This window comes from Canis aureus, chromosome 8 (genome assembly GCF_053574225.1).
Source record: "Canis aureus isolate CA01 chromosome 8, VMU_Caureus_v.1.0, whole genome shotgun sequence".
Classification (NCBI taxonomy): domain Eukaryota; kingdom Metazoa; phylum Chordata; class Mammalia; order Carnivora; family Canidae; genus Canis; species Canis aureus.
Genome location: NC_135618.1, coordinates 74,432,158 through 74,458,592, shown reverse-complemented (window position 1 = coordinate 74,458,592; position 26,435 = coordinate 74,432,158). Strand labels below are relative to the sequence as shown.

Here is a 26,435-nt window from a genome sequence, read left to right as displayed (position 1 = left end):
TTTCTAGAGGTCTCAGGATTGCTCATGAGGAGTTACTGTCCATTTTCTTAATAGCAGTTCTTTTTCCAATTCAGCCTATTTTCTTTCTGTACGTTTTATTTTATGAGGTGGTACTCAATGTGCTATGTTCTCTTTTAGTCTATTTTTACTAAATTTTAATTAAAAATTATATATGTCACTTGGGATAAGATATTACTGGCTGGGGCAGCCCCGGTGGCACAGCGGTTTAGCGCCGCCTGCAGCCTGGGGTGTGATCCTGGAGATCCAGGATTGAGTCCCACATCGGGCTCCTTGCATGGAGCCTGCTTCTCCCTCTGCCTGTGTGTGTGTGTGTGTCTCTCTCTCTCTCTCTCTGTCTCTCATGAATAAATAAATAAAATCTTTAAAAAAAAAAAACCTTAAAAAAAAAAAAGATATTACTGGCTGCATCACTCCAAACATTTATCTCACTAAGGTCAAGTAATATTTATTATCACTCTTACCAAAATCTAGGGTTGATGGAATATATCCCAGACAACAAGCTAAGGAGTCAGGAAACACAAAACAAAAATTCTAAAACTCAAAAAACAAATTGTCATTGCCTCCAAATGCCCATTTAAAAAAAATTCATGTAACTTGTTATTATATTAGTCCCACATTTCCCAATACCAGACATACACCTCCAATATAATAAATACACAACTAATTCTGAACAGAGACAAGCCTGATTGTGGGTTTCTCAATAATTAGATGTTAAAATCTGGCATCTTATCCTTATTTTCAGTTAGTCAAAATTGCAAAACCCGTTATAAGCCAATCTTCCTCCTCCCAGTCTTTTATCAACTGCTTTTATTCCTATTTCTGTAGTCTTAGGTAAAAGTAAAAGAATAATGTGCAACTTAATCAGAAGGAAAAACAGAGGATCTGATTTACTATCTGTTTATAACCTTCATATGACAACACAATTTTTGAAAAAAGCAAATGAAATCCCAACAAGCACATGAACCTTGAAATTCTGAAGTAGGAATAAAAAACGACTTAACTGCAGCTCAATTTTCTGACACTAGTTCAATGTATCTTCAGTCATTTAACCATGATAACCACTATATTTATGAAAGAGCACCTAGCAAAGTTAGTATGTCTTTTCATTACTAAAGTATAATCCCTAATTGCATTAATGTTTCAAATGTTCTGATTTCCAGAAACTTGTAGGCTCTCAAGTCAAGCTGGATAAAAATCTGTGTGACTTCAGTCCAGACTTTTTTTACCCGAAACCAATTAGCTGGTCTTCAAAATATGACCTGAACTAGATCTGTCTAATCAAAGTTGTCCGTTATAAACCCTCCTTTCGCAAGTTAACTTCTACTACCAACAATGTCACAGAGAAGTCCTCGGACAATCTGACTTGATCACACTGAAATAAAGGATTGGCTTCTAGTAGTAAATGCACTTAACAGGAAGGAGCCTGAGCAGAGAGACTGCTCTGATGGGTTGAAGCACAGCTGGAGGCTTAGTCACCTGAGCCCTTCTGTTCCATCAACACAACCACTTATTCCAAATAAAGCCAACATGCAATGGCAATACACAAAGCAGATGCAGTCACCATAGCTCTAACAATAGCTCTAACTTTAAAGACTTAGCACGGGGATCAATCCCTCTTCTTACTAGACATCAGTACGCATTTTTGGTATCTGCAACGTCAGCTACAAATCTTCACGAAGTCTGATTCTACCATACTAGAATTTCAGGGAGAGGAGCAAATTTCCATTCCTTATAAGCAAACCCACCCAGATCAACCTGTATAAAGATTTCTAAACCACATAAAAGCCATTCTTACTAGCAAGGTCAGAGTCTACCTGCTTGGCTCCTAAAATATTCCCAAACTCCTTTATTTCCCTCCCAAATGGGATCCTCCTGAGGCTCAAAGCAATCTCAGTAGGCTGCCTCTTTTTCTCAGAAATACTACCCTTAGCTGAACAGCTTTTTAGAAACTAACATTCAGTTAGGAGGGAAGACTCTGGGATTTATTTTGATGACCAATCCTGGTATGTTTGTTGAAGAGTTCATATGGCCTAAGAATTCCTTATACTTCCCTGAAGCCTATTTCCGCTGATTTAGTTCCTACTAGAGAGAGCAAAGATGGGTAATGGACTACACAGTTTAGAAATACCCAGGCCCAGCCAAATCTGAGAGTTCTCTGAACTTCCATCAACTTTTCCTCCTTGCTTATTTTTAAAACCCCTCTATTCTCTGTGTTTTCAACTATGAAGTAGTAACATTTTAAATCTTCTCTCATGGTGTAGAAGTTAGACAAACTGAAAGAAAACTCAATGCCCTAGGGAAGGGTTAAGTTTTCCAAAAACGCTCCTAAGGAAATCCTCCATTGGCTACAAGGTTTGGCAGCATGTCACATCATTGTGTCCTTCAGGGGTTGCATTGTGACTTAGTCTTGCAGTTAGAGAATAAGGCTCCTTACGGGGATGGCCTGGGCAGCCTCTGTTTTGGTTTCCCATTTCCAAGTCTAAGTAGGGATGGGAAAAAAACTCAAACAAAAACCTACCACATCCTTATTAGTACAACCTAAAACTTTTTAAACATAATGTCTGAATGCTCACATCATGAGCAAATAGTTCTGTGTAAGACAAATACAAGCCTGGGGGGTCAGAAAGAAATGCATTCTTTTGTAAAAGTTAACCTATTCCTTTCTTCATTTTTAAAACCCTCTTTGGAAATTCAGGAGAATGTTCAAACTTGCCACATAAAAAAGTGCAACCATTTTAAAAGGCAGCTGCCAGCTCAGCATCTTCTGAATCAGTACATATTTATACTTAAAAACATAATCCAACAACTAAGTTCCACTGGGGTGGTTAAGTGTCAGTTAAAAAGCTTTCTCTTCCCAGTATGAGAAAATACCAGGAGAACTGAGGTTTTATAATCAGGGAAAAGAAGGAAAAGTCAGCTTGGTTTTAGAACTACACATCTCTCTTATAAAAGTATATTATTGTACTCTGACGGTAAAAAGAATAGTTGACTTCAATGGATTCTCAGAAAAAAAAAAAAAAACCTACTATTTACTCTATACAAAGGAGCAACATCTTCCCATAATTACAGGAAAGCTGTGCATTAAGGTGCCTGCTTAGGAAGTACCATTTCCTAATAAGATGCAAACCTATCACACTCTCACTAAGTCAAAAATAAAGACTAACTTCCCACTTCCTACGGCCCTCTCTCCTCTGTAGTTCTTCAAATTATAACTCCCTCAGTAAAAGGTATTAAGCAACTATCCATTAATTGAGAAATTCTCCTCAAGGACGCTCTCATCTCAGGGGCTCCTCCCAGCTAAGATGGTCACATACAGCTACTTTATCTTGTACCAGGCAAAAGTAAGGAAAAGAAATTGTGATGTGTACAGGCATCAAGCACAACCAGAAAACAACATCCAATACTATGGGCACAAGCTTCTGAACATCTATTGTGGCCCTTAAACACTTGTGTCACCTTTTACCAATAATCATACAACAGACAGCACTTGTCTGGGCAACACACATGTAGCCATGCCTTTCCCTCACATGGTACTTCTCTCCTCTAAATATCTTCAGAGAAACTATCAATTACAGACTCCAAACCAAAATTACTCTGAGGTCTACTGCAGCCTTCCTTCCTTGAAAACACTATGTATCTCTGCTGGTCATAAATTTAAAGAACCATGAAACTCAAGGAGAGGAGCCTGAAAAATCACCAAGACCAAATCCCTCATTTTCTAGATGGGCAGCAATAGACAGTGATCTGTTCAGGGTTTCAAAACAGTACAAGTGATTCTGGGGAGTCTACAAATGAAAAGTAGTGGTAGAGCTTTATTTCAGTTATCAACTTCTGCTTCCCCTCCTACCAGAAAAATAACATTTGATTTGGGGAGTATATTTTGGCATCAACACTGAAGATAAGAAAAACACCACTTGTTTTGAAAACTCTTACACAGACCAAAAAGGTACAACTCATTCTTTCCTTCTCCACGATTTATAATGAGTGAGTCAAAAAAAAAATTGCTTTTCAAATATTTAGCCTAAAATAAGGATAGCTTTGATTTCAAATACCATGTGTACCAGAAGGTTAACCATTAGGACAAAAGCTACTTGAATTTGAGGTATACATGTCTTAATTTTCTTTTATGATCACCAGAGGACAAAGCAGAAGGAAGAATTTCGAGGACAGAGAATGGGAAAGTCAGATCAAATCTGGGAGTATGAGTCAAGGATGAGGAACCACAGTTTAGTGTAGACTTGGAATTAAATTGGTTTCTTGTCTGAAAGAGTAGGAAGGCTTCCTCCTATACTACTGCTAGGGAAGGCCTGGGGAAGAGGTGGTGGTTACACTGCAACTTCTGTCCCAGAATAAAAATTACCTTTCTTACAGAGCTCATGCAGAGGAGCATGGGCTGGGAGTCACAGCAACACCACCTTTTATAGCACCTAGCCCTTCCTCCTTGGCTCCACTCTCCTTCCTGAAACAATTTCCTTATATAGAAAAAGAAATCTTCAGGTAAATGTGGTTGCTTTCAAACTTCCCAGCTCTTCCTCTGCTCTCTGAACTTGGTAGTTTATCCTGTTTCTTTTTATGCTTTCATAGGTCACCATTTCTATAACCAAAGTCACTCCCTATGACCAAACTATTCACTTAGTTCCTAGAAATACTTGGGAGGCCCCCTATTACCTCCAACCTGGAGTTCTCTTTCTCTTCATCCCAATTGGCTAATATACAGGGAAAATAGAGCAATACAAAGAAACCTGGATCTAAACCCTGGTTCTGTACCTCATTGCTAAGTGGCCTGAGGCAAGACACTGTAATGCTTTGACCTCTGGTTTCCCCCTGTGGAAAGTAAACCTATTACCCACTACCCAGGATGGCTGTGAGAATTACAGATTATATAAACTCCCTTATTAATGACTGTAACATGGTACGCATTAGACAAATGTTAATAATTACTCTTAGAACTCCAGTCTGGGGGATCCCTGGGTGGCTCAGCAGTTTAGCGCCTGCCTTTAGCCCAGGGCACAATCCTGGAATCCCAAGATCCAGTCCCACATCGGGCTCCCAGCATGGAGCCTGCTTCTCCCTCCTCCTGTGTCTCTGCCTCTCTCTCTCTCTCTCTCTCTCTCTCTAGTCTATCATAAATAAATAAATAAATCTTTAAAAAAAATTTCATTTGAGAACATATATGTACCTTCAGAAAACCTGCCCTGTCGAAAGGAGAAAAAATGAGTGGGAAATATTAGAAAGGGAGACAGTACATGAGAGACTGCTAACTGGGAAACGAACAAGGGGTGGTAGAAAGGGAGGTGGGCAGGGGGTGGCGGTGACTGGGTGATGGGCACTGAGGGGGGCACTTGATGGGATGAGCACTGGGTGTTATTCTATATGTTGGCAAATTGAACACCAATAAAAATAAATTTAAAAAAAAAAGAAAAGAAAAAAGAAAAGAAAAGAAGAAAAGAAGAAAAGAAAAGAAAAGAAAAGAAAAGAAAAGAAAAGAAAAGAAAAGAAAAGAAAGAAGAGAAGAGAAGAGAAGAGAAGAGAAGAGAAGAGAAGAGAAGAGAAGAGAAGAGAAGAGAAAAGAAAAGAAAAGAAAAGAAAAGAAAAGAAAAGAAAAGAAAAGAAAAGAAAAGAAAAGAAAAGAAAACCTGTCCTGTCCGGCAGCCCAGATGGCTCAGCGGTTTGGCACTGCCTTCAGCCCAGGGCCTGATTCTGGGGACCTGGGATCGAGTCCCACATCGGGCTCCCTGCATGGAGCCTGCTTTTCTCACTGCCTGTGTCTCTGCCTCTCTCTCCCTCTGTGTCTCTCATGAATAAATAAATAAAATATTTAAAAAAAAAAAAAAAAGAAAAGAAAACCTGCCCTGTCAATTGTGGGGACACTCCCTGAGATACTTCTGTGCCCATGCTGACATCCATCCCTCTAGATGTTTTCTCAGGAATATATCCCTCCTTACCCACCAGGTTGAACGGGGACTCCATATCTTATTAGAGACCAGATCATATTAAGGCTTTGGGTCCTCCAATCTTTTCACTAAAAATCATCACCAAAAATACACTCTTGATTCTTTATAAGAATGACTTCCAAACTGACCTGGTCATTATCAAGTAGAAAATCTAAGACCACAAGTTCTGTGACTCGTCCCCAGAGATTCTGGTTCATTAGCTCTTCGGGATGGGCCAGAAAACACTCATGATATGATTCTAATGATCTGTGAACTTGCAGAACCACTGTTTGTGTATGATCCCAGATTTCTCCCTCTATATAAAAACATCTGCAAACTGGAAAATGCGTGTTGGGCTTCTAATTAGCAGCACCTGCTCTATGAGCCACACTCCCTTTCTCTGCTTACTTCAAGTGATAGTCATTTCCATTCAATGGTCCCATCAAAAACAAACAGAACACACCCAGGACACAGGTAACTCAGCAGGCACTAAAGCCTCTGGATTTGTGCAGAAAAACTGCTATAAACAGCTTCATTTCTCATTATTAATCTATCTCATGTGGGGATTTCCACAGGCAGAAAGACTCCCAAATGCCAAAAGAGCTATATTTTCTTGTGGATCACTGAAACCTAATTATTAACAGACCAGTAAGCCCTACTACCAGACTTTCATACAATCAGCAGATCGCAAAGACAGTCCTGAATTATGGACTACAGAGAACAACTGAAGAACAGAAAGGCAAATTCATTTCTTCACCACTGTTCTCACCTACACAATATCTGAGGTGCTTTAGAAAATAAAAATCATAAGCAAGGTTCTGCCTGCATGCAGACAACCATTTTTAGCACCTCAGAACCTTGAGATCCACAATGTACCTGAGAGCACACTTGCCCGTTTCATTTGTCCCAATCATGAAGATCTCTACCCTATGAACCATCTCTAGCTTGACTAGCATCAGTAGTCCAGCCAGTCTGCCCCACATGCCAGTAGCACCAGTGTCAAGCTTTGTGGCACACAGCACATCTGATAAAAAGGTACCAATGCCCAAGTTTCAAATTGTCATAAAAACACTGAGTTAGGCCTGGTGTATTCTGTGAGAAGCAAGTACACAGCTTTGCGAGGCAACATGCCAGCAGCCCACCAAGGAGGTCTTCTCCACAGGAAGGACTGCAGAGAGGCAGGCACATGAGGAAGGGATTTTGAGAAGGACACACCCACGCTTCCTCACCTGTCTGAGTCCCTTTGGTGTTTTCTTTCTCTTCCCAAGGTGCTGGCAGAGATTGCGGTCATTTTCTCGATCTGAGCTGTAGTGGTGGGGGTGGCTGAGTCTGCTCTTCTTGGAATGAAAGGAAAGGCCATTGGTAAGTGCTTCTCGTTTCTTCTTGATCAGAGGGGTCTGGCGTCTTTCCACACGTTCCTGGGGCTTAAGTGCCACATCTTTCTATAGGAAAGAAGGAGAGGGAAGTGCTGATTACATAGGTGTCCAGAGTCACCCCCAAAGCACAGGCTACACAGGGCTACAAGAAGGGAGAGGGGAAAGCAGGAAAGACGGAGATGAGAACACCTAAAACTAAGAAACACTGCTCTCGATCCTTCTGAATCCCTAATGCCACCACAAATATATCCTTTCTATTATTGCTGGGCAGAAAAGTCAACAAAGCAAAAAGCATCTGTCCATTAAAAGTGATTTCACTGCTTAGTGGCTTTCAATTTGATTCTCTGCTAGGTCCAGCACACAATGACATTCTCCAAGGAGACTCAATACACTCACTTTCCATGTTGGTACATCAATTATATTTCAGAAAAGGAGTACTAAGGGCATGCATGATTTAAGGAAAAAAAAAAAAGGCAAAAGCCCAAACATACCAGGGCCAGGTGGATGTGAGCCAGCAAGAAAGAAACTTTCAATTTATATGATTAAAATGTTTCCTTAATGCATTATATATTTTTACCACAAGTTCCTCTGAGCATCCTTAATTCCCAGTTTTTTGCAAAATGTAACAACAATATTATCACCAAGATATACAGCAACCTTTCATTTATTACTATGTGTGTGTGACTGCGGGGGGGGGGGGGGGTGTGGGAAGGGCAGGAGAAAAGTAATGGATGTCCTGGAATAGGAAACAGCAGCTGTAGAGACTACAGGCAGGCATTTCAGGCCACAACCTCCAGCGACTTCTGTGCCTGCAGGTGGCTCAGCATCTATGGAAATACCAAAGACCTGAACCCAAAGCCTGACACTGGCATCATTCATTAGGAGACGAAGTACACCACTGGTAGGATACGTGCAAAGGTCCTCTGAACCCTGAGAAATGCTGTACACACAAAGTGCTGAAATTAGAAGATTTGGAACTCAGTCCATTGTAAATGAGTGGACATGATCCTATTTACACTAAAAATGTTCCTTCATGGAGCCGCACTCCCATACAAATAAATTGTTTCTGTGGTCCTAAATCAATGCACATTAAAATAAATCAAAAAACTAAAACAAAAATTTCCCTTTACCCATCTTTCTCCTTAAAATACTTTGCTCTTTACTCCAAACCCCTTTCCCCACCCTCCTCCTCCTTTACAGCCAATAGCCCCATGTTAGTTCTCTATCCTACTGCCTCCCAATATCCAGCACTGCCCACTTGACATACACGCTGCTCCTCAAGGTCCTTCCCCAAATCAACCATAGCCATTATGGTCCTTTACCTCTGCTTTACCGTTGGCCTCAAAGCTCTACTTTCCACACCCCTCCCTCTTCTAGTTCAAGGAGTCTTAGCAGGGCTGTCCACTCAGGATGACCTTTCTTATAATGCAAAGCACTGTTCTCAAGCCTTATACAAGTATTTTCTTTTCTTTTCTATTTTTAAGATTTTAGTTATTTACTTGAGAGAGAGAGAGTGGGAGAGAGCACAGAGGAAGAGAAAGAAGTAGACTCCCTGCTGAGAATGGAGCCTGATGTGGGGCTAGATCCCAGGACCCTAAGATCATGATCTGAGCCAAAGGTACATAGATGTTTAACTGACTAAGCCACCCAAGTGCTCCACAAGTATTTTCTGTTCACCCAGTATATGCCAAGTACAAACTCAGCACTGGCCTCTACCAGGGCTGGGAAAACAATAATGTGGGGGAAAAAATCACCACCTCATGAAACTTAAAGTTTAGGGACAAATATTAAATCACACAAATATATCATTGCAAATTTAACTATCTGCTCTAAAGGAAAGGCAAAGAGTGCTAAAACTGGGGTAAATGGTCTAGTTCAGAGGACTGAGTTGGTGCTAAGGAGAGGACTACCATCTGACCTAGTTCTGAAAGTTTGAGCAGAGAGAACAGCTTATGTCAAGGCCCTGCAGCAGCTGGCAGCATGATCCCTTAAAAGAATCAGGGCACAGACTAACTTATCATTCATCTCAGTAACCCCAATGCTTCACATACAGAGTCAGGCAAATAACAGGTAGTATGTATGTTTATGTTTGATAATAAATAAATAAATAAATAAATAAATAAATAAATAAATAAGGCAACTAGCTAAAGTATCCAAACCTTTAAGTCACAATAGTGATTTAATAGAACCCCAAGCCAGCACTAAAATAGAATGAAGCAAACTAGCAAAGCAGAAACCAAGGAACCTTGAAGGCACTGCAGAAACAAGGATCCACAGCAAACAGCAAGCCCTAGAAGAGGCAAAAGACCTTATCCCTGGAGAAAGAAGATATCAAAAATAACAATCTCCTAAGGCAAATGAGTGGTTCCTGGTCTAACTTTTAGCTGCTATCAATGCAGATGATTTACCCTCTGCCATTGGAGAGGGAGCTCTCCTGAGGCAATGAGGATATGTGGTGGAAAGTATTTAAGGGACAAGCTGAAATCAAAGTGAGTGCACATGGCCATTGATTCTAGTGTCAGAAACTTGTACACTATGCCTAACACATGGAAAATGTTCAATAAATGTCTGCTGTATTTATTCCTCTGTCTGGCATCCACTACCACAGTCAGCTATGTCAAACACCTGCTCAGCTCAGATTATTCTGCGATTAACATAGCATGCAACCAAAACAGCTCTCATGAAAAGATACTCGGAAATGATGGCAATGCTAGCAGAAGCAGCCAGGTGAGGTCCATCGTGGATTGCTTCTATATAATATGATTAATTGTACTACTATTTCTAAGAGTAATATATAAACTCCCCACTGGGTAAAAAAAAATCTCCTGTCACCCACCTACTGCCTTACATGCCTGTAGAGTATTGGATTAATAAAAAATTAGGATACAAATAATGTATCAATGGTGCTTTTAAAAAAAATTATGCCATTCTCTTTGGAGACCAAATCTCCTTTAGTACTGAAGGTGCTCCAAAGTATGTTGAAAATTATGTGCAATTCCATACAAATGTGAATTAATATTTATGAGAGTATGGTATAATTTTTTCCAAATCCATTTTATTTTCATGTAGCATATTAATCAAGGCATTCTCACCACACCACAAGAGCTACACAGCAAATGGACCCCATACCGTGATATTAGCTTGTAAGAGACCTGCTGAAGTCTTAGCAGCAGCAGTACAATCATCTTAGCTCCAATTAATATTGAGATTTTTAATTCTGGAGGGTGCGAGAATGGGGAGGAAAGAGGAAGAGAGAAAGGATCAAAATGTGTATAGAGGCGGTGGCTTAAGAGGTAAGAAGAAATCAAGAGTCATTAAAAGGTTTTTATTATAGGTTTATATTCTCAAAGACTAGAAATTATCTTCATTCTTTCAAAGATATAGTTTTATTTAGAAACTGCTGCATAGACACTTTGGTATAATTCTTGAATAAACCAGGCTGATGTTTATTCATTCTGTCTGTAAACATTATCTGGTTGCTTACTATGTATAAAGTAATCATTTAACTTCTCATTGACTGTCTTGGAGGGAAAATGACAAGAACTGTCCACTATAAACAATAAGAATCAAAGACAAACAGAATGATTATAAATTACCTCCTAATACTCTTAAAGAGTTCTGCATGTGATTACACACATGTGTATGTGTGCATGTATCTATCCACCAACCGGCCATTAACAACTGTTTAAGAATTTCCTTACAGAAACTTGGGTGGTCTACAAAGCACTGCTACAAGACAGGAAGTAAACTGTGGTTTATAAAATAAATTTTTACCATCAATGAATTACAATTTTCAAAGCTCAGTTGATTCATTTGTCTACTATGATACGGGGTAGCGATTCCCAGAAAAAATTCATGTCCATCAGAATTACCTGCAGTGCTTTTTAAAAATAAGGTGACTGTGCCTCATACTAGGCAAAGGATACATTTAGCAAAGAAGCACTGGAAGAGAAAGTGAGGAGGGCAGAAGAGTAAGGAAAAGATCTGGGGGGAAAAATGTTTTAAGGCATTCATTGACAATCAGGGAAGCAAGCAAGAAAGCAAGAAAGCCAGTACACCAACAACAGAAGGCTGGCTGTGAAATAAAAAAATTTAGACTTATTTTCTGGCAATAGAGGGGGTAAGTGCACAAGCCATGCATAACAGATGGGAATAGGTTTCATGAATAGTTGAAATTATGTGATTTTTAGGTCACTGGTGATGGAGTGCAGGGTCACAGCAGCACACATGATGAGAGGCTCAGAGCCGGAGCATTTCCTTCAACACCCAGCCTTCTTCAAAATAGGCGATCTTGCTCTTGACTTCCCCTTTTCTCTCAAATTATAATCTCTCACAAAAGGCTTCCTCTGCCACTCCTGAATTTCAAAATGAGATGGTTCAGGGCTGTGCAGACTAGGGGAGAGCAATAAACTGCAGATGAAGCACTGTCTCAGCAGCGGAGCTGCATTTGCTGATTACAGATGAAGCCAGAGACAACAGAAAATGAAGGCACAATTTGCCTGCCTTGCATGAAATAGGTTTCAGAAAGTCTTCATTTGATTTTTCCAACCAAACTAATCTGAAAGATGTGCCCCTGTGTATGTACATGCAGGAAAGAGGGGTATGATTTAAACAGAACCTCTTCTCTAAGTTATTTGATCTTAAGGACAGGCAATGAAATAACAAAGAAGCCAGGAGAAATACGAAAAAGTGCTTTTGCCTGTCACCATCAAAAGGCATCCATGGCTGTGTGCTGTCATTTTAGCTTGTCAAGTCCTTTGCTGACTTATTGTATTGCATTTGTACTTATTTTTGGATGGTTTCACAAACGCTGATTCCATCTCTTCCCTTAAGCACAAAAGAAGTAAAAGCATTTACAGTGATAGTACGAAGTGAAAGATTAGGAAAGAAACAAATTACACAGCTCTTTTAAAACTTTGAATGGGTATGTGGACATTAGCCCCTACTCTAGACAAATGGACTTCCGAACAGACCTTCAGAACCTAAACTTTTTAGTAAGGACAGGAGGCTGTGTGCAGGAATTTACAAACAAAATAAGGAACAAACGCAGCATTCAAAATGTAGTTCTCCACGTTCACACCTTTTAAAAACAAAAATAAAAATACCTACTATGTGCCAGACACTTTGCCACCTGTCAGGAAAACCTAAGAAAACATCCCTGACCTCAGGCTCTTTATTTAGTAGGAGTACAGGAGACAAATCAATGAGCTATTACAGTAAAGTGGGTTAGATGAGGAGCTGCAAAGGTGCTCCATTCTGCCGCCCTTCACATGGTATTACAACTGCAGCCCTGCATTGCCATGGGGACAGAAAAAGAGATCAATGGATGAGTACAGAAATAGACCCGTATGTATGGGGACAACTGGTTTTCAGCAAAAGCACAGCAATTCTGTGGAGAAATAATCTTTTTAACAAATGTTAATAGAATATATATATATATATATATATATACATATAATACATATACACACACATACACATCTCTATATGTAAAAAATAATTTTGATTCATGACTCAGTCTAATTAGAAAAATTAACTAAAAATGTATCATAAATCTAAATGTTGAACCTAGAACCATACAACTCCTAGAAGACAGAAGATAAAACTTTTGAGACCTTAGGTTAAACAAAAATTGCTTAGACATAATGTCAAAAGCACAATTCATAAAAGAACAAAGTGATAAATTACACCTCATCAAAAATTAAAACTTCTGCTCTTCAAAAGAAATTGTTAAGAAAATGAAGAGATAAGTCAAAGAATGGAAAACTATCTGCAAAGTGTAATATCTGAGGAAAGTCTTGTATCCAGATTATATTTTTAAAAGCTCTCAAAACTACATAAAAAGAAATCAATCCAGTGTTTTAAGCAGTTAAAAAAATAAAAAGATTTGGACAGGTGACTAAAGAAGACATATGGATGGCAAGTAGCATGTAAAAAGATGCTTAACATCAACAGTCATCTTGGAAATGCAAATTAAAAACAAAATGAAATGCCACTACCTACATACTAGAATGGCTAAAACGAAAAAGACTCACCATACCAAGTGCAGGCAAGAATGTGGAGGAAGATTCTTACACTAACGGGAGGAATGAAGAATGATACTGCCACTTTGGAAAACAGTTTGGCCATTTCATTAAAAGTTCAAAGTAGACCTACCATATGATCTTGTCATTCTACACTTAGGTATTTCCCCCCAAAAAATGAAAGCACATTTCCACAAAAAGATCTGTATAAGACTGTTCATATCAGCTCTGTTACAGCTTAACTGAAAACAACTCAAACATATATCAACAGATGAATAAACTATGATATAACCATTCTGTGGAATATTATTCAACAATGAAAAATAGCCTACTGATACATGACAGTTTGACTATATCTCAAAATAATTATGCTAAGTTAGAGCAATGAATCACAAAAGAATATTTTGTATGTTTCCATTTATATAAAATCTAAAAAATGTAAAATAATCAGTAGTGACATAAGGCAAATCAGTGGTTCCCTGGGAGAGGCAGGAAGAGATTATATACAGACATGAGGAAATATTTGGGGTGATAAACTATTGTCTTGATTATGGCAATGCTTGTATGGGTGTACACACATGTGAAAACTTATAAATTGTATACTTTTATTCCTTGCAGTTTGCCAGTATGTGAATTACACCTCAATAAAGCTGTAAAAAAAGAAACAGCAACCCTTGCCATCACGCACAACTGGCACATCACCATCACCAATAACTGGACTGCATTCAGTGTCCATCAAAAGGAACTCATCTTTCAGATTCCTGAAACAAAGGGATGACCTTACTGTAGAAGGTCTGGCGTTAGCCCATGATGTGGCCACTGGGGACAACTCAGCTGGGAATTCGAATGCCCCAGGCAGACCAGGCAGTGTCGTCCTTACATCATTTTCAGTGCCAAGGCAGAGCTGGGCCTTTTTTTTTTCACTTCTAAGAGTCAATTCTCAGTTATTCAGAAGCTAACATTTGGTCCAAGTTTTCCTAGCTTTCTTTCAAGTGCCCTGGTTAGCTATTTAGCCACATCTCTCATGAACACTTGAATCAAAAAGAAAGAAAGTATAAATACATTTTTTACTGTTCCTAATGCAAAAAAAAAAAAAAAAACCTGAGGTATTACTACAATATACTTAATACATGGTAATACAAAGGATGTAAGGGAATCCAAATGGAGAGAGGAAAAATGGTTTAAAATAAAGAGACTAAGTACAGACAAATTTGTACTCTTAGTACAAAGAGACTAAGTATGAAAACACTTGTCAAAGGTGCAGTGCTATTGTCAGAAGTGAGGAAGAAGAGAGGAGAGGGGAGGGGAGGGGAGGGGAGGGGAAAGAAAGGTATTTGAGAAGTTCTCCTAAATTCAGTTATAGGATGAGATCACAGCCACCAGCTCAAGTGAGATTTTTGCACACTCTGTGAATTGAAAATGTCCCAGCAGCCTCTCATTCCCATAGATAATTGAGAGTTGGCTGCTGTTAGACCTTAACACTCTCAAAGTGGTTGAGTCCCTGGCAACTAGATGCTATTGCTTAAAACAGTTTAGGCTCTTAGCCCTGAAGGATTCCTAAAATTGGATTACAGTCCCTCCAGATAATCTGAGAAATATAGCATGACGAAAAGGAAACCTTAAAAAAAATTTTTTTTAACTCCTCTATAACAGCAACATTCTAAAAGAGGAACACAGCATGACTCAGGGAGAAAATCTCATCAGAGAAGGCTTAAGGGTGATAATGTACACAAAGAGTGAGTCCAGAAAGGGGAAGGGAACCCCATAACAGAGAAAAGCATAATGGAATCCAGAAGAGAAAGTGGGCATGCCACACAATCCTCAGGCTTTTCCAAAGGTGGGGGCCTGGTTTGCTACCTCAAGAGAGGCAGGCTGAGAACACAAATTTCTGTTGCTTCTAGATCCATTCTAACCTAATCCACTGTGGTCACAAACACATTTGAGAGGATATGTAATTCTAATAACAGCCTTTTAAATTAGCTATTATTCATTTTTTGCTAGGCATTCCTTGCACAAAATGGGGAAAGGGTTGATTAATGTGCATGTGGCAAAATAATTAGTGATCAGGCCCTCCCTGCAATACCCAGGTTTGCTCCACAGGGATGGTGGTTACAACTCCCTGAACTCCCGGCAGTGAATATAGTATGAGGCATATAGTAGGTGGGTTTTGAACAATGGAATCAGAGAAATGAGAACAACATGGATGTGTCTCTCACTCCTGAGGCTGTCCCACCAGGCTATGAATTGTACTATGTCTCCTCTCTTGCTTTCTCAGACTGTCACCCAAAAACTTCCAAACTTACTATCTAATGATATCCCCTCAGCAAAACATGGTGAAACCATCCATTCCCTTATATACTAAAGGGTGGAGCAAATGCCTCAAAGACAATACAGATCACCTTATTAAGTCCAAGAGAAGACAAAACAATAAAGGGGACTGACAGGCAAAATGTCCCATCTTGCGTGAGGCATCATATGAAGGTCAAATGACCATTTACCAATCCTTAATACCTTAATACCTCCTACTCTCAAAAATGTCAAGTGCTTGATACTATTACCCAGATATGCCAGACAAGGAGCCTGACTGGCTGGTGAAAACCTCTTTTTATCCAGATATTGGATTCAAATTAATTTAAAAAGGCACAGACTTTGCTCTTCTTCCCTCAAAACGTTCTCAACTTCTCTTTCCCAGGTATCCACATGCTACCACATCTTCATTTTAAATGACCAATGTCTCTAGAAATTTGCAGCAAGTAACTTACTGATACTGTAGTAGTCATTGTCAGCTGTATGTGCTGAATTATTACTTTCTGGGCCTGGAGGAGTCCTGGAAATGACAGCTATCCCAGATTTCATGTGGGAAAATGACCTTATCTGGGCTTGCATTACCATTATAAAGGGAAAGGCAGAGAAGATGGTGTATGCACCAGAAATCCAACTTACAGTATGGATGGATATCTGGCCCTACAAGGATCTTTAATTTAGTTAGGGAAAGATGCAACGTATCCATTCATTTCACTTTTCTAGCAGAGTGAAATGAAATTAACCACAAGAGAACTAGCAAAATAAAGACTGGGAATCTAGGCCGTGGAAGGATCCTCCGTTCCTCTCTGCCATGCTCTAACACCTCTGATCCTCACTCTTTCCTTTAATCCTCCCCAGAAGACAGAAAATAAACTCCTGATGTGATATCAGAATATTTTAAAGGAGGATAAAAGGGAAGACCACTAATAGTTCCTTCTAGCTCTGGCTCTGAAGAAGTCAAATCTAAACAAAACAAAACAAAAAGTCAAAGCTACATTAATAGGCAGCAGAGAACACCTTGGTGTTTGCTTTAGTTAGGGCTGGCTGTGCTGCTGTAGAAACAGAGGTGGCAGCTGGCAGTGGGGAATCACTTGAAGAAGCCTGTGAAGGAGAACAAAATCTCTCTCTCTCTCTCTCTCTCTCTCATACACACACAGACACACACACACAGATACACAGGCACATTCTGTCCACTCAGCAGACAGGACACAATTTTATAAAAGATAATTTAATGTTAGGAGTATTCAGTGACAGGAAGAACAACTTCTGGCAAAATTCACATTATGTGGTTCTGCATACAAATACAGTTTGGTACAGCATATTGGGAAGGATATATGGAAAAGAGACAGTATGGCTCAAGTTTTCAAGAGATTCAGATAGGTTTCTGGAGAACTATGAAGTAATTACTTGAGTAATAATTCTGCAACTTTCTCCCATCTTCCAAGAGACTGTAGTCAACTTCCCATTGGAGATGAGTAGGCATTTCTTCATTTACAGAGTGGTGAGGCAGAGAACCAGTGTGCACATGCACACACCAACCTTCTAGTACTCCAGGAGCAACTGTTACACCCTTTCTCAGACTAATTTTTATTGAAGGGGCAGAACCCAATCTACACCAACATCTATAAATTTCAGGTTCTCTATGGGATGATCTCCTAGGTTCTGTCAACCTCTCTAATGCTATTATCCTGGGAGGTTATTTTATCACATATAAAATGTTCAAACAATGTAGCTTAGAGTTCATGGATTCACTAGAGGTTTTTCTTCCAGACCATATTTTCATTCTCTAAAGGAGGAAGCTGAGGATTGATAAAGCTACTCTCATTCCCTAACACCAAGTCATTATAACCTTATTTGTGTCAGGGTTATGACCTTTTGTTTGAGGAAAATTTTATATTAAGGCTTAGTATTATCTCATTATAAACTTCTTCTCACCTCCACTTCCCTTCCAAATCATACTTAGGAAAAGGCTATTCCTCTTGTGTCAAATATCTGAACTCTTTCAGAAAGGATTCAAATCAGCACTAAAAATCTTTACAGAAATAAAAGCCTTGGCATTTTCTCTAAAACTGACAATCTTCACTATTTTATTTCAGGGATATAAAGCGGCAGGGAGTGACACCTTTCTGACCTTAAAGAAATACAAAGCTACACAAACGTTCCATACCCCTGAATCTCACATGTTCTGCCTGTGTGGATAAATACGTATTAGAGGATACTATACAACTAGAAATACCCACAGGTGCAAAATACAGAAATTCCTGTTTAGTACCTACTGCAAATGTTCTCTCACTAAATAAGATACATATATGGGCTTTATGGAAAATTTTGCCAAGTCTTAGAGCTTATTCACACAGCTCCAGCCTATAACTCTGCACACCCTCTTCCTCATCACCCCTGATCTTCCATTTCAGGTTTTATCCAGAAAGATTTTCCTTGCTTTAGCATCATATGGGTAAAAATAAACAGAACTATCCTGCAGGTTTGCACAGAGTATAGAAAAGTGCATTATACGTATCCACTGACTGAGACACAAACTAAACAAACTCCTCAAGCTATTTCTGCCATGAGAATAAATTAGACCTACAATTACAGTTAAAGAAGAAGAGACTGTCCTTTCTGTTGGCTACTACACTGACCTGAGAGATGAAAGGTAGTGTCCATTTGCATAAGAGAGTAAGATGCTAATTCTAAGGCAACTGTGTTATGCAAAGAAGTCCAGATGTTACCAGCTTCTTGAACAAGCTAAGGGGCTGTCACTCTAATAAAGCTTCCTATAGATAGATTTAGTGATGTTTAGGTACTTATTGGGTCTATCAGATTTGATAATGGAATCAATCTCATCCTTTAGAAACTCTGGGTTAATGGCAAAGTTTATTAAACTGCAGGCAGTCATTCAGAAAAGATCAATAGAGACATGATTACAGAGTAACCAGAGGATTAAACATGAGATTTATCACAAAATTAAACTGAACTAAATGTTCTCTGATAGCACTTGAAATACTGTCAATACGTTTAACTCATAATCTAGGCTTTCTGTGTTTACCTAACAGGCAATAGGGATGTCTGATCTGAGAAGACGACAGCTATATAAAAACATAAGCCACAGAGATTTGCTGAAAGCACTAAGAGTCCCTCCTGAAAATGTTCTCCCATTTTTAAGCAGTAGCATTAATTTATCTGTAAGAGCTGTCCACAGTTAACTCCGTGGAGTTCTGAGTCACTGAGTGCATACCCCATCCACTCCATCCTTAAAACATACCTGTACATACACACCGGCACATATCTACAGATCTGTCTGCAGATGACATACTTTAAACAATTTCCTTCTCTCTCACACAGAAGCATGTGGTGTAACACTGGCCCATGGTCCCATGAGGAAAGGGAACCAGAAAATGTCATCTGACTGTAGGAAAATCAACCCTTCCTCATCCCAGTAGGATTTCTTGATGCCACCACAAGCTCAGCAAATTACATTCATAACAGTGCAATCCCCATCACAGCCTATGAAAGGTGAGCACTGGCTAAACAAACTAGCAATGGCACATACACTCGTAATCAGTGGAGGAGTCAATATACATAACAGCTGTTAAAACTGACATCAATACCACAGCGAGAGAGAACAGCTCTGCAGGACCCGAAATGATAAAGGCCAGGCCTGCTGTGTGATCCTGGGAAGGTGTGTGCATGAGCAGATGGGCCAGTAGGAAAATCGGTTATGGGGCCAAAAAATAAGCCTGTCATTTAAGCTATACCTTAGATGGCAGCATTCGTGAGGAAGATCTCCTCTTTTCCCTTGTTCAGTTTTTATCATATTGTGAGTACACTTCACCCCGCAAATGGCATCAGCCCTGCCCCAATGAGCAAGTAGCAGGCTCTGGGGATTTCAGCAGTAGTCTAATGTGCCAGTTCCTTTTAAAAGCGAGAGAGCTGAGTGGACACAAGATGCTGAGGCTGATACTACCCTGTAGTTCTGTCATCCTCTCATCACCAGAGCAACCACTTTTCTTCTCAGCAGTTACCAATCCTGCAACAGAGCTCGGGGTAGTCTTGAATACTTCTCAATTCCCCAGGGAACAAGAGCGCCATCTTGCCTGCTGAAAAAGGGACTCTGTGCCCCATCCCTAAAAGCCAAGGCTGCTATGAAGTACACAAAGTCAAACCTTCTTACCTTCAGACTCCCTTTTTTTAAGTAAGCTCCATGATCAGTGTGGAGCCCAACATGGGATTTAAACTCAAGACCTGAGATCAAGACCTGAACCGAGATCAAGAGTCACAAACTTAACTGACTGAGCCACCCAGAGGCCCCCAGACTCCATTATTGAGAGATCCTATCAATCCGTGTTTTACAATCATTTCCCACAATAGAAAGTTAATTTCAGGACAAGGACAGTACTTCACTGCTGCAGATACTCTTCATTTGTGACTTCCTCCTTTGTGTCTTTGTTCAAGGAGCCCTGACACAAGCAGGTGCTGCGGTGGTAGTTAGATCTGGGTGTGAGCAATGGTGTTGCCACTTCGTGGCTTTGTGACCTCAAGCAAATCTCCCAGCCATTTTAAGCCTCCATTTCTACTCATGGAATACAGGGATAGAGTAAGGAGGTTTCATGAAATCTGTGAAAAGCGCCTGGTTATATCCCAGCATACAGCAGACAGTAAATAAATGATAGGTGAGGAATTCCTCTTCCTGACTAATACAGTCATGTTCTTAGTCATTATAAAGGGAAACTGTTAGTCATTATAAAAGATTGTATTTGGCACTAGAGGATTAATGATGGGATCTGTTCTCCATCTATCCTCAAGATTGTGTTTACAGAGTGTCTTTCAGTGTACCAAGTAATGTACTGCATATTGTATTTATAATCCTTTTTTTAATTACCACAACACCCTGTGAAGCCTCAGTATTCTCATTTCTATAAAACAAGGAGCTAATTATGGTACCTAACTTACAATGAGGCCATTAGGATTAAATAAATTAATCTAATCTCTGGAATAGAGTAGGGTTAGTTATTTTAGTACTGTGAATTGACCTGACCACCCCTGCACTCATGATACATCCAAAATTTAAAAGACACACCATATAAACCATTCCTACAGACAGGCAAAAAGAAGGCCTGAAAAAGCATTTGCAGCTGATGACATCATAAATCTCTTTTCAACTGCTTTACCCCTGCTGGTTTTCCAAATGAGACATCTGTCCATTTCCAAAAAGAAAACAAATGCATACAAAATAGTAACTACACGTAGTTCAACATGAAAAGATCACCCCTACAATGCTTCCTGCCAGAGCCTAACCTTGAACAAAATGGGTTTCTTGGACTCTATTAGGGAATCCCTCAATGTACCATCCAAAACCTTCCGCACAAGGCTTAATAGAACAGGGGGAGATGGAAAAAAGAAGGGGGGAGGGAGCTCTCCTTCCCAGCTGAGCACTGACACATACAGTACCGTTTGGGAGGCAACTTTATGTGCTCTTAGTAGTAGATTAATGAATGTAATTACCTAGCATTGTGGCTGTGAATGCTGCAAAAACTATAATTTATAGAGTGCTGTAAAGTTCTAATGTGTTTTTATGTCCATAAGCTGCTTAACCATAATCTAATGCATTTGTACAAGAACAGCCTAAGTGGCTCTCAGCTGAACAGTGAACACAAGTGTCTGAACCTCGGCGATTCTACTCGTACGTCTTTATAACCCAACCCCGTGTGGTAAGCATCTGAGGGAAACAGCTGCTGAATTACACAAATAATTCTAGAGACAGTGACAAGGCTCTCTGCCTCTCGCACCATGAGGAGAGTTTCTGGCTGACAAGGCTGCAAGCCTTAATTACATGCTGTGGAGATTGTACAAGCAGGTCTGGTGGGTACTTCCTCTCTTTCTGCCATACCCCCCACCTTCTCCTCCAATGTTCTAGCTCTCATTGCCCTCAAGGGCCCCCCAACCTGCCCTTGAAGGTCGGGGTTGAGCAGGGATGGGTAGCAAGGAACTGTGGTAAGAAGAGCACGGGTGGATATTTTACCTTCCTCTGAAAATATCCTGACTTCCAGTTTGGAAAAGGGCTCACCATTTCCAACTTCTCTTCTTTCCCTGCCATTATATTTTCAAGGAAAGGTAGGCAGAACTCAACCGTTATTTGACATCTAAAGCAAATGAGCCTTTGAGATTGCCTCTGTCAGGGGTCTGATGTTTCATGTGATGCTCTGCATAGATGACATGACAATGAAGAAGAAGGTGGTGATGGTGGCCATGGTGGTGGCTGATGTGTACTAAGAGTTTACTATGTGCCAGAATCACATACCCACCACAATCCTGTGAGCAAGTGTACTGATGACATTTTCTGATGAAGAAATGTGATTTCTGTGATTCTAAGTGGCAAGGCAGGTGTGTCACTGCAGCTTTCCACACCAGAGCCTATATGGAGCTCATTAGGCAAGTTACTTACTGTTTCCTCATCTGTAACATAGAGATAATAATAGCATTTTACCTCCTAGGATTGCTGTGAGGAGTTAAATAGGTTAACACATATGCCTGAGTGGCTCAGATGGTTAAGCATCTGCCTTCAGCTCAGGTCATGATCCCAGGGCCCTGGGATCAAGTTCCACATTGGGCTCCTTGCTCAAAGGGGAGTTTGCTTGTCCCTTTCCCTCTGACCCTCCCCACTGCTCGTGCTTGCTCTCTCTCTCAAATCAGTTTTTTAAAAAAAACTAATAAAGCGCTTTTAGAATAGAATATGGGCCTAAGCAATACTTTGTCCACATTGGCCATTAGTGCAATGATGAGCAAAGACACTATAAGGGACCCCAGAATTGCCTACATTTTCTATAGGCAAACATTCAAAGTCTCAAACACCTATAGCAGAGAGTTCCAGAAATTCATCCTGGAATACAACAGTACCAAATAACAGATAAGGCAGCAACATCAAAGTGCAACTGGACAAGCCCCACTCTACTTCCCAAAGCAGTGCTGAGTGCATGGTTCATCCCAGAGGACACCTCCCAAAGGACCCTCAGATGTTAAAGATAAAAAGAGCGACAGCAGCAGGAATCCCCACTTTCTTCTCCTCTTTCCAGAAGCAGTGTCATATGGTGATCAGTGTGTAAATATTTTAGCACAATTTAAAAAATTATAGCTTCAGGAAAACACAAGGCTAGAAAAACTTCAGAGCTCTCAGTTAAGTATAGGAACACAATGGCATTACATCAGTGGCCACGCAGGGATGAAGAGCCAGCTCTAAGACATGCACTCAGGATAAATTAGTATCATGGCTAATAAATAATTGAAGCTCTTCCTAGTTAAAAATGTACTGCTCTCCAGCATTCATAGGATGAGATGTGATTTGGACTCAATTAAAGCTCTATCCTGTCCAAAGGAAGAAATCCTGTCTCTCAGAGAGAGCCATGTGGCTGCTTCTTTGGTTCTTATGCCAGATTGATCTCTGGAAGCCTCAAGATCCATCAGGTTCACAGGGACTGCTTAGGAAGCAGCTACATGTCTCTCTCCTCCAACAGGAGAGTAAAAGGGAACAAAGTTAGAAAGTAAATAACAAAAAGAGGAAAGTATTTCCTACATCTTGGAAAATTAGCCCTGACCCTGGATGTGAGCACGGGTTTCCGTTATTTGGTCTAAAAGAAGAGGGGGTGGGGGTAAATAAGCCACTTCCTGAAAAACACTGCCGTAGTCCTAAAAAAGCTGAAGTGGAACTGGGCACAATAAGGCTTTGGGATGTGGCCAGTCCTTCCCCTTTGCCTCTCCCTATCTTGGGCTTCCCCTACTACAAATCATTCTTCTCCAGCAGTCTTCAAGACTCACTTCCTCCTCTAAAGTTCCAATCATTAAAAGAAAGTTGCTAGCCACAGGGAAGTTCCCAAACTTTCACTAGTTCTTCACCCTACCTGCCACCACCCTCCTGTTTGTCCTTCTCTTCTCTGGGAATAGGACTCAAAACAGTGTTTCCTCACATTCTCTCCACCTATAACCCCTGCCCCATCCTCCATCCCAGTCCACACCTGTCCACTCACGTTTCGTAAGGCACACGTCTACCACATGGCACCCTGCTGCTTGCACCAAAATGATGGTATCAACTTGCCCCTCACCCTGCCATGACTTACTGTTTCTGCTCACATGTAACTCTCACTTCATCCATAAGCCTTAGGGATGATTTCTCCCTCCCAAGCACCCCTTAGCCCTTTCTATCTACACCAGTGGTCTGTAAGATGTTCCACCTGGGATAAGGTAAGTCTACATAAAAAAAATGTCTAGGGATGTCTGGGTGGCTCAGCGGTTGAGCATCTGCCTTTGGCTCAGGGCGTGATCCCAGAGTCCCGGGATAGAGTCCCACATCAGGCTTCCTGCATGGAGCCTGCTTCTCTCTCTGCCTATGTCTCTGCCTTTCTCTCTCTCTCTCTGCCTCTGCTTCTCTCCCTCTCTCTCATGAATAAATAAATAAAATCTTTTTTAAAAAAGTCTATTTGTTCATTTCACTCAATAATTTTTAATGTTACATGTTTTATGATCTATACAACCTACACAATAGCACATGCATAAAACTTTTAAATGAATAAAAATATGTCTAACAGGGGCGCTTATTTTAAGTGGTTTTTCCCATAGGAGCCTACAATCAAAAAAGCTGGAGGCTTCTGGTTTAGACTTTGCAGAGGGAAGCAAGCATCTTGATGGAAGAAATCATTTCCTACACTTGAAACACTCAAAAACATCACCAAATGATTAATTATTATAGGTACTACAAATCATTGCCTCCACACCAGGGAAGTAGAAAAGGGTGCTCTCTGAAACCAAATCTCAGCATCTGATAATATGTAAGAAATAATGACTTTCAGTGACTATAGTTAATAATACTGTATTGCATATTTGAAAGTTGCTAAGAGAGTAGATCTTAAGAGTTCTAATCACACACAAAAAAATTGTAACTGTGTGGGGTGATGGATGTTTACTAGACTTTGCAATACATACAAATACCAAATCATTATGTTATATATGCCAATTACACCTCAATTAAAAAAAAAAAAGAACCACATTAAGAACAGTATTTGGTATCATATTTTGGTATTAACAATATAATGAAGACTTCAGGGGGTCCTAGACCTCTAGGTAACAAGTCCCCAGCCAATTAGTGGCTGCCATCAAACATGTAAAAGTATTATATGATCTGGCCCACATATTTCTTTTAACAAAAATATCAGGAATTTGCCTATTTGAATAGGAAACTGTGTTGCAATAGCAAAGAAAGGGGGAATGTGATAATGCTTGCTCACCAACACGTTTCTCAGGAGAGAAATCCAACTTTATTCTGTCAGAGAAACACCCACAGTCAGATATCATTTCACTAGGGAACCTCAAAATTGCAAGTACTTCATGGATACCAAGTAGAGGCTTACTGGAAAAGAAATTAAATCCTTACTTCAATCCCTACAGTAAAGTTTTTATGCAATTCTAGATCAATCAGGTGGCTTATGCAGTTATCATCACTGCTAGTTCTAGAATATGAATCCCTTGAGGGAGAAGACTGTCTCATATCACATCAAATCTCTTAGAACATCACATTTGGTCCTTGGTAGACATTCAATAGAAGTTTGGATAAACACTGAAATAATTTTTTTTATCTAAAATTCAATATTTTTGAAAATAAAATAAAATCCAATATTTTTGGATCACAACTGTTTCTGCTAATTTGGCAGTGATCAAGTGAATTCTTAATTGCATTTAAAAGGCAAAAGGTCATCCAATACATATATTCAAAAAACAAATCTGAAATCAGAAATCATCAATTTGAACAATTGGGTATGAATAGCTGCTTATTGATACCCTCTCAGACATGACCATGAGAACATTCAGAGTGGTCCACTGTCCCCCCTTCCCATACCTGGAGCAGGTTGACTGAGATGGAGCACTGTGGCCATGATCACTGCAAAGAGACCCATTTCCATCGCCCTCTAATGAAAAGTACTGGTGCTCTCTCTGTAAGGCTAAACTGGACAACTTGTACTGTGTGCTTCCTTAGATGATGCTAAAGAAAGTCTAGTCTTCAACATTTTCTGCGCATAAAGCACAGGGCTCTCATCAAGCTCTCTGTGTCTCAGACACACCTGTGAACTGTTTTCATACCATAAGTTCTACATAGAAAAATGGAACCAGGCCTGGGCAGAATAGAGCTTTTAGCCCCAAGGGTCTCATATGAATAATCAGATGAGGGCAACCTTAGTCAAGTTAGCAAGAATAATAATAATCATATTGTCAGAAAATTTAATACTAAGTGTGCAATCTAGCCGAAACAGAAACAAGAAACAATTTCTATTCTGATGCACACAGATCAAAAAGTGATTGAAGTAACTATTCTCTTCAGTAAAGTACCAAACTAGTATCATTCAGATGCAAAGGAGAGAAGTTAATTATTCAAAATCAGTGATGCCTTGGACTGAATATAACGATTCTCTCCAATGTTTGGGAAAGGCTGACTTAGATTTTCAAATGCATATATTTATTTGATATACTATCAAATGCCTAGCTAGATATTCATGTGCAATAGTTTTGAATGGGGGAGAGCAAATACCTCATTCAGGCAGGCCTGCTTCACCCTTTGCCTGTGTCTCTGCCTCTCTCTGTCTCTCTTTCTCTCTCATAAATAAATATTTATTTATGAGAGAGAGGGGCACTGGGGTAAAGGAGGAATAAATATATAAAGCCTGATCACCATGGATTTAGTCCTAACTAGTATCTCTGTCTCTAGTCTTTCACGCTCTTGCAGGATTGATGACATCTCT

The 26,435-nt window shown here is 39.9% G+C and overlaps 1 protein-coding gene across 9 annotated transcripts in view; it reads right to left on the bottom strand.

Moving 5' to 3' along the window:
• Nucleotides 1–26,435, bottom strand: part of AUTS2 (activator of transcription and developmental regulator AUTS2) — a 1,127,680-nt gene that overhangs the window by 836,690 nt on the left and 264,555 nt on the right. For all 9 annotated transcript variants that reach the window (XM_077908303.1, XM_077908300.1, XM_077908299.1 and 6 more), the window contains exon 2: nt 7,184–7,396. In XM_077908303.1, coding sequence (XP_077764429.1) covers nt 7,184–7,396 — 213 coding nt within the window. The remainder of the gene's footprint in view (nt 1–7,183; nt 7,397–26,435) is intronic.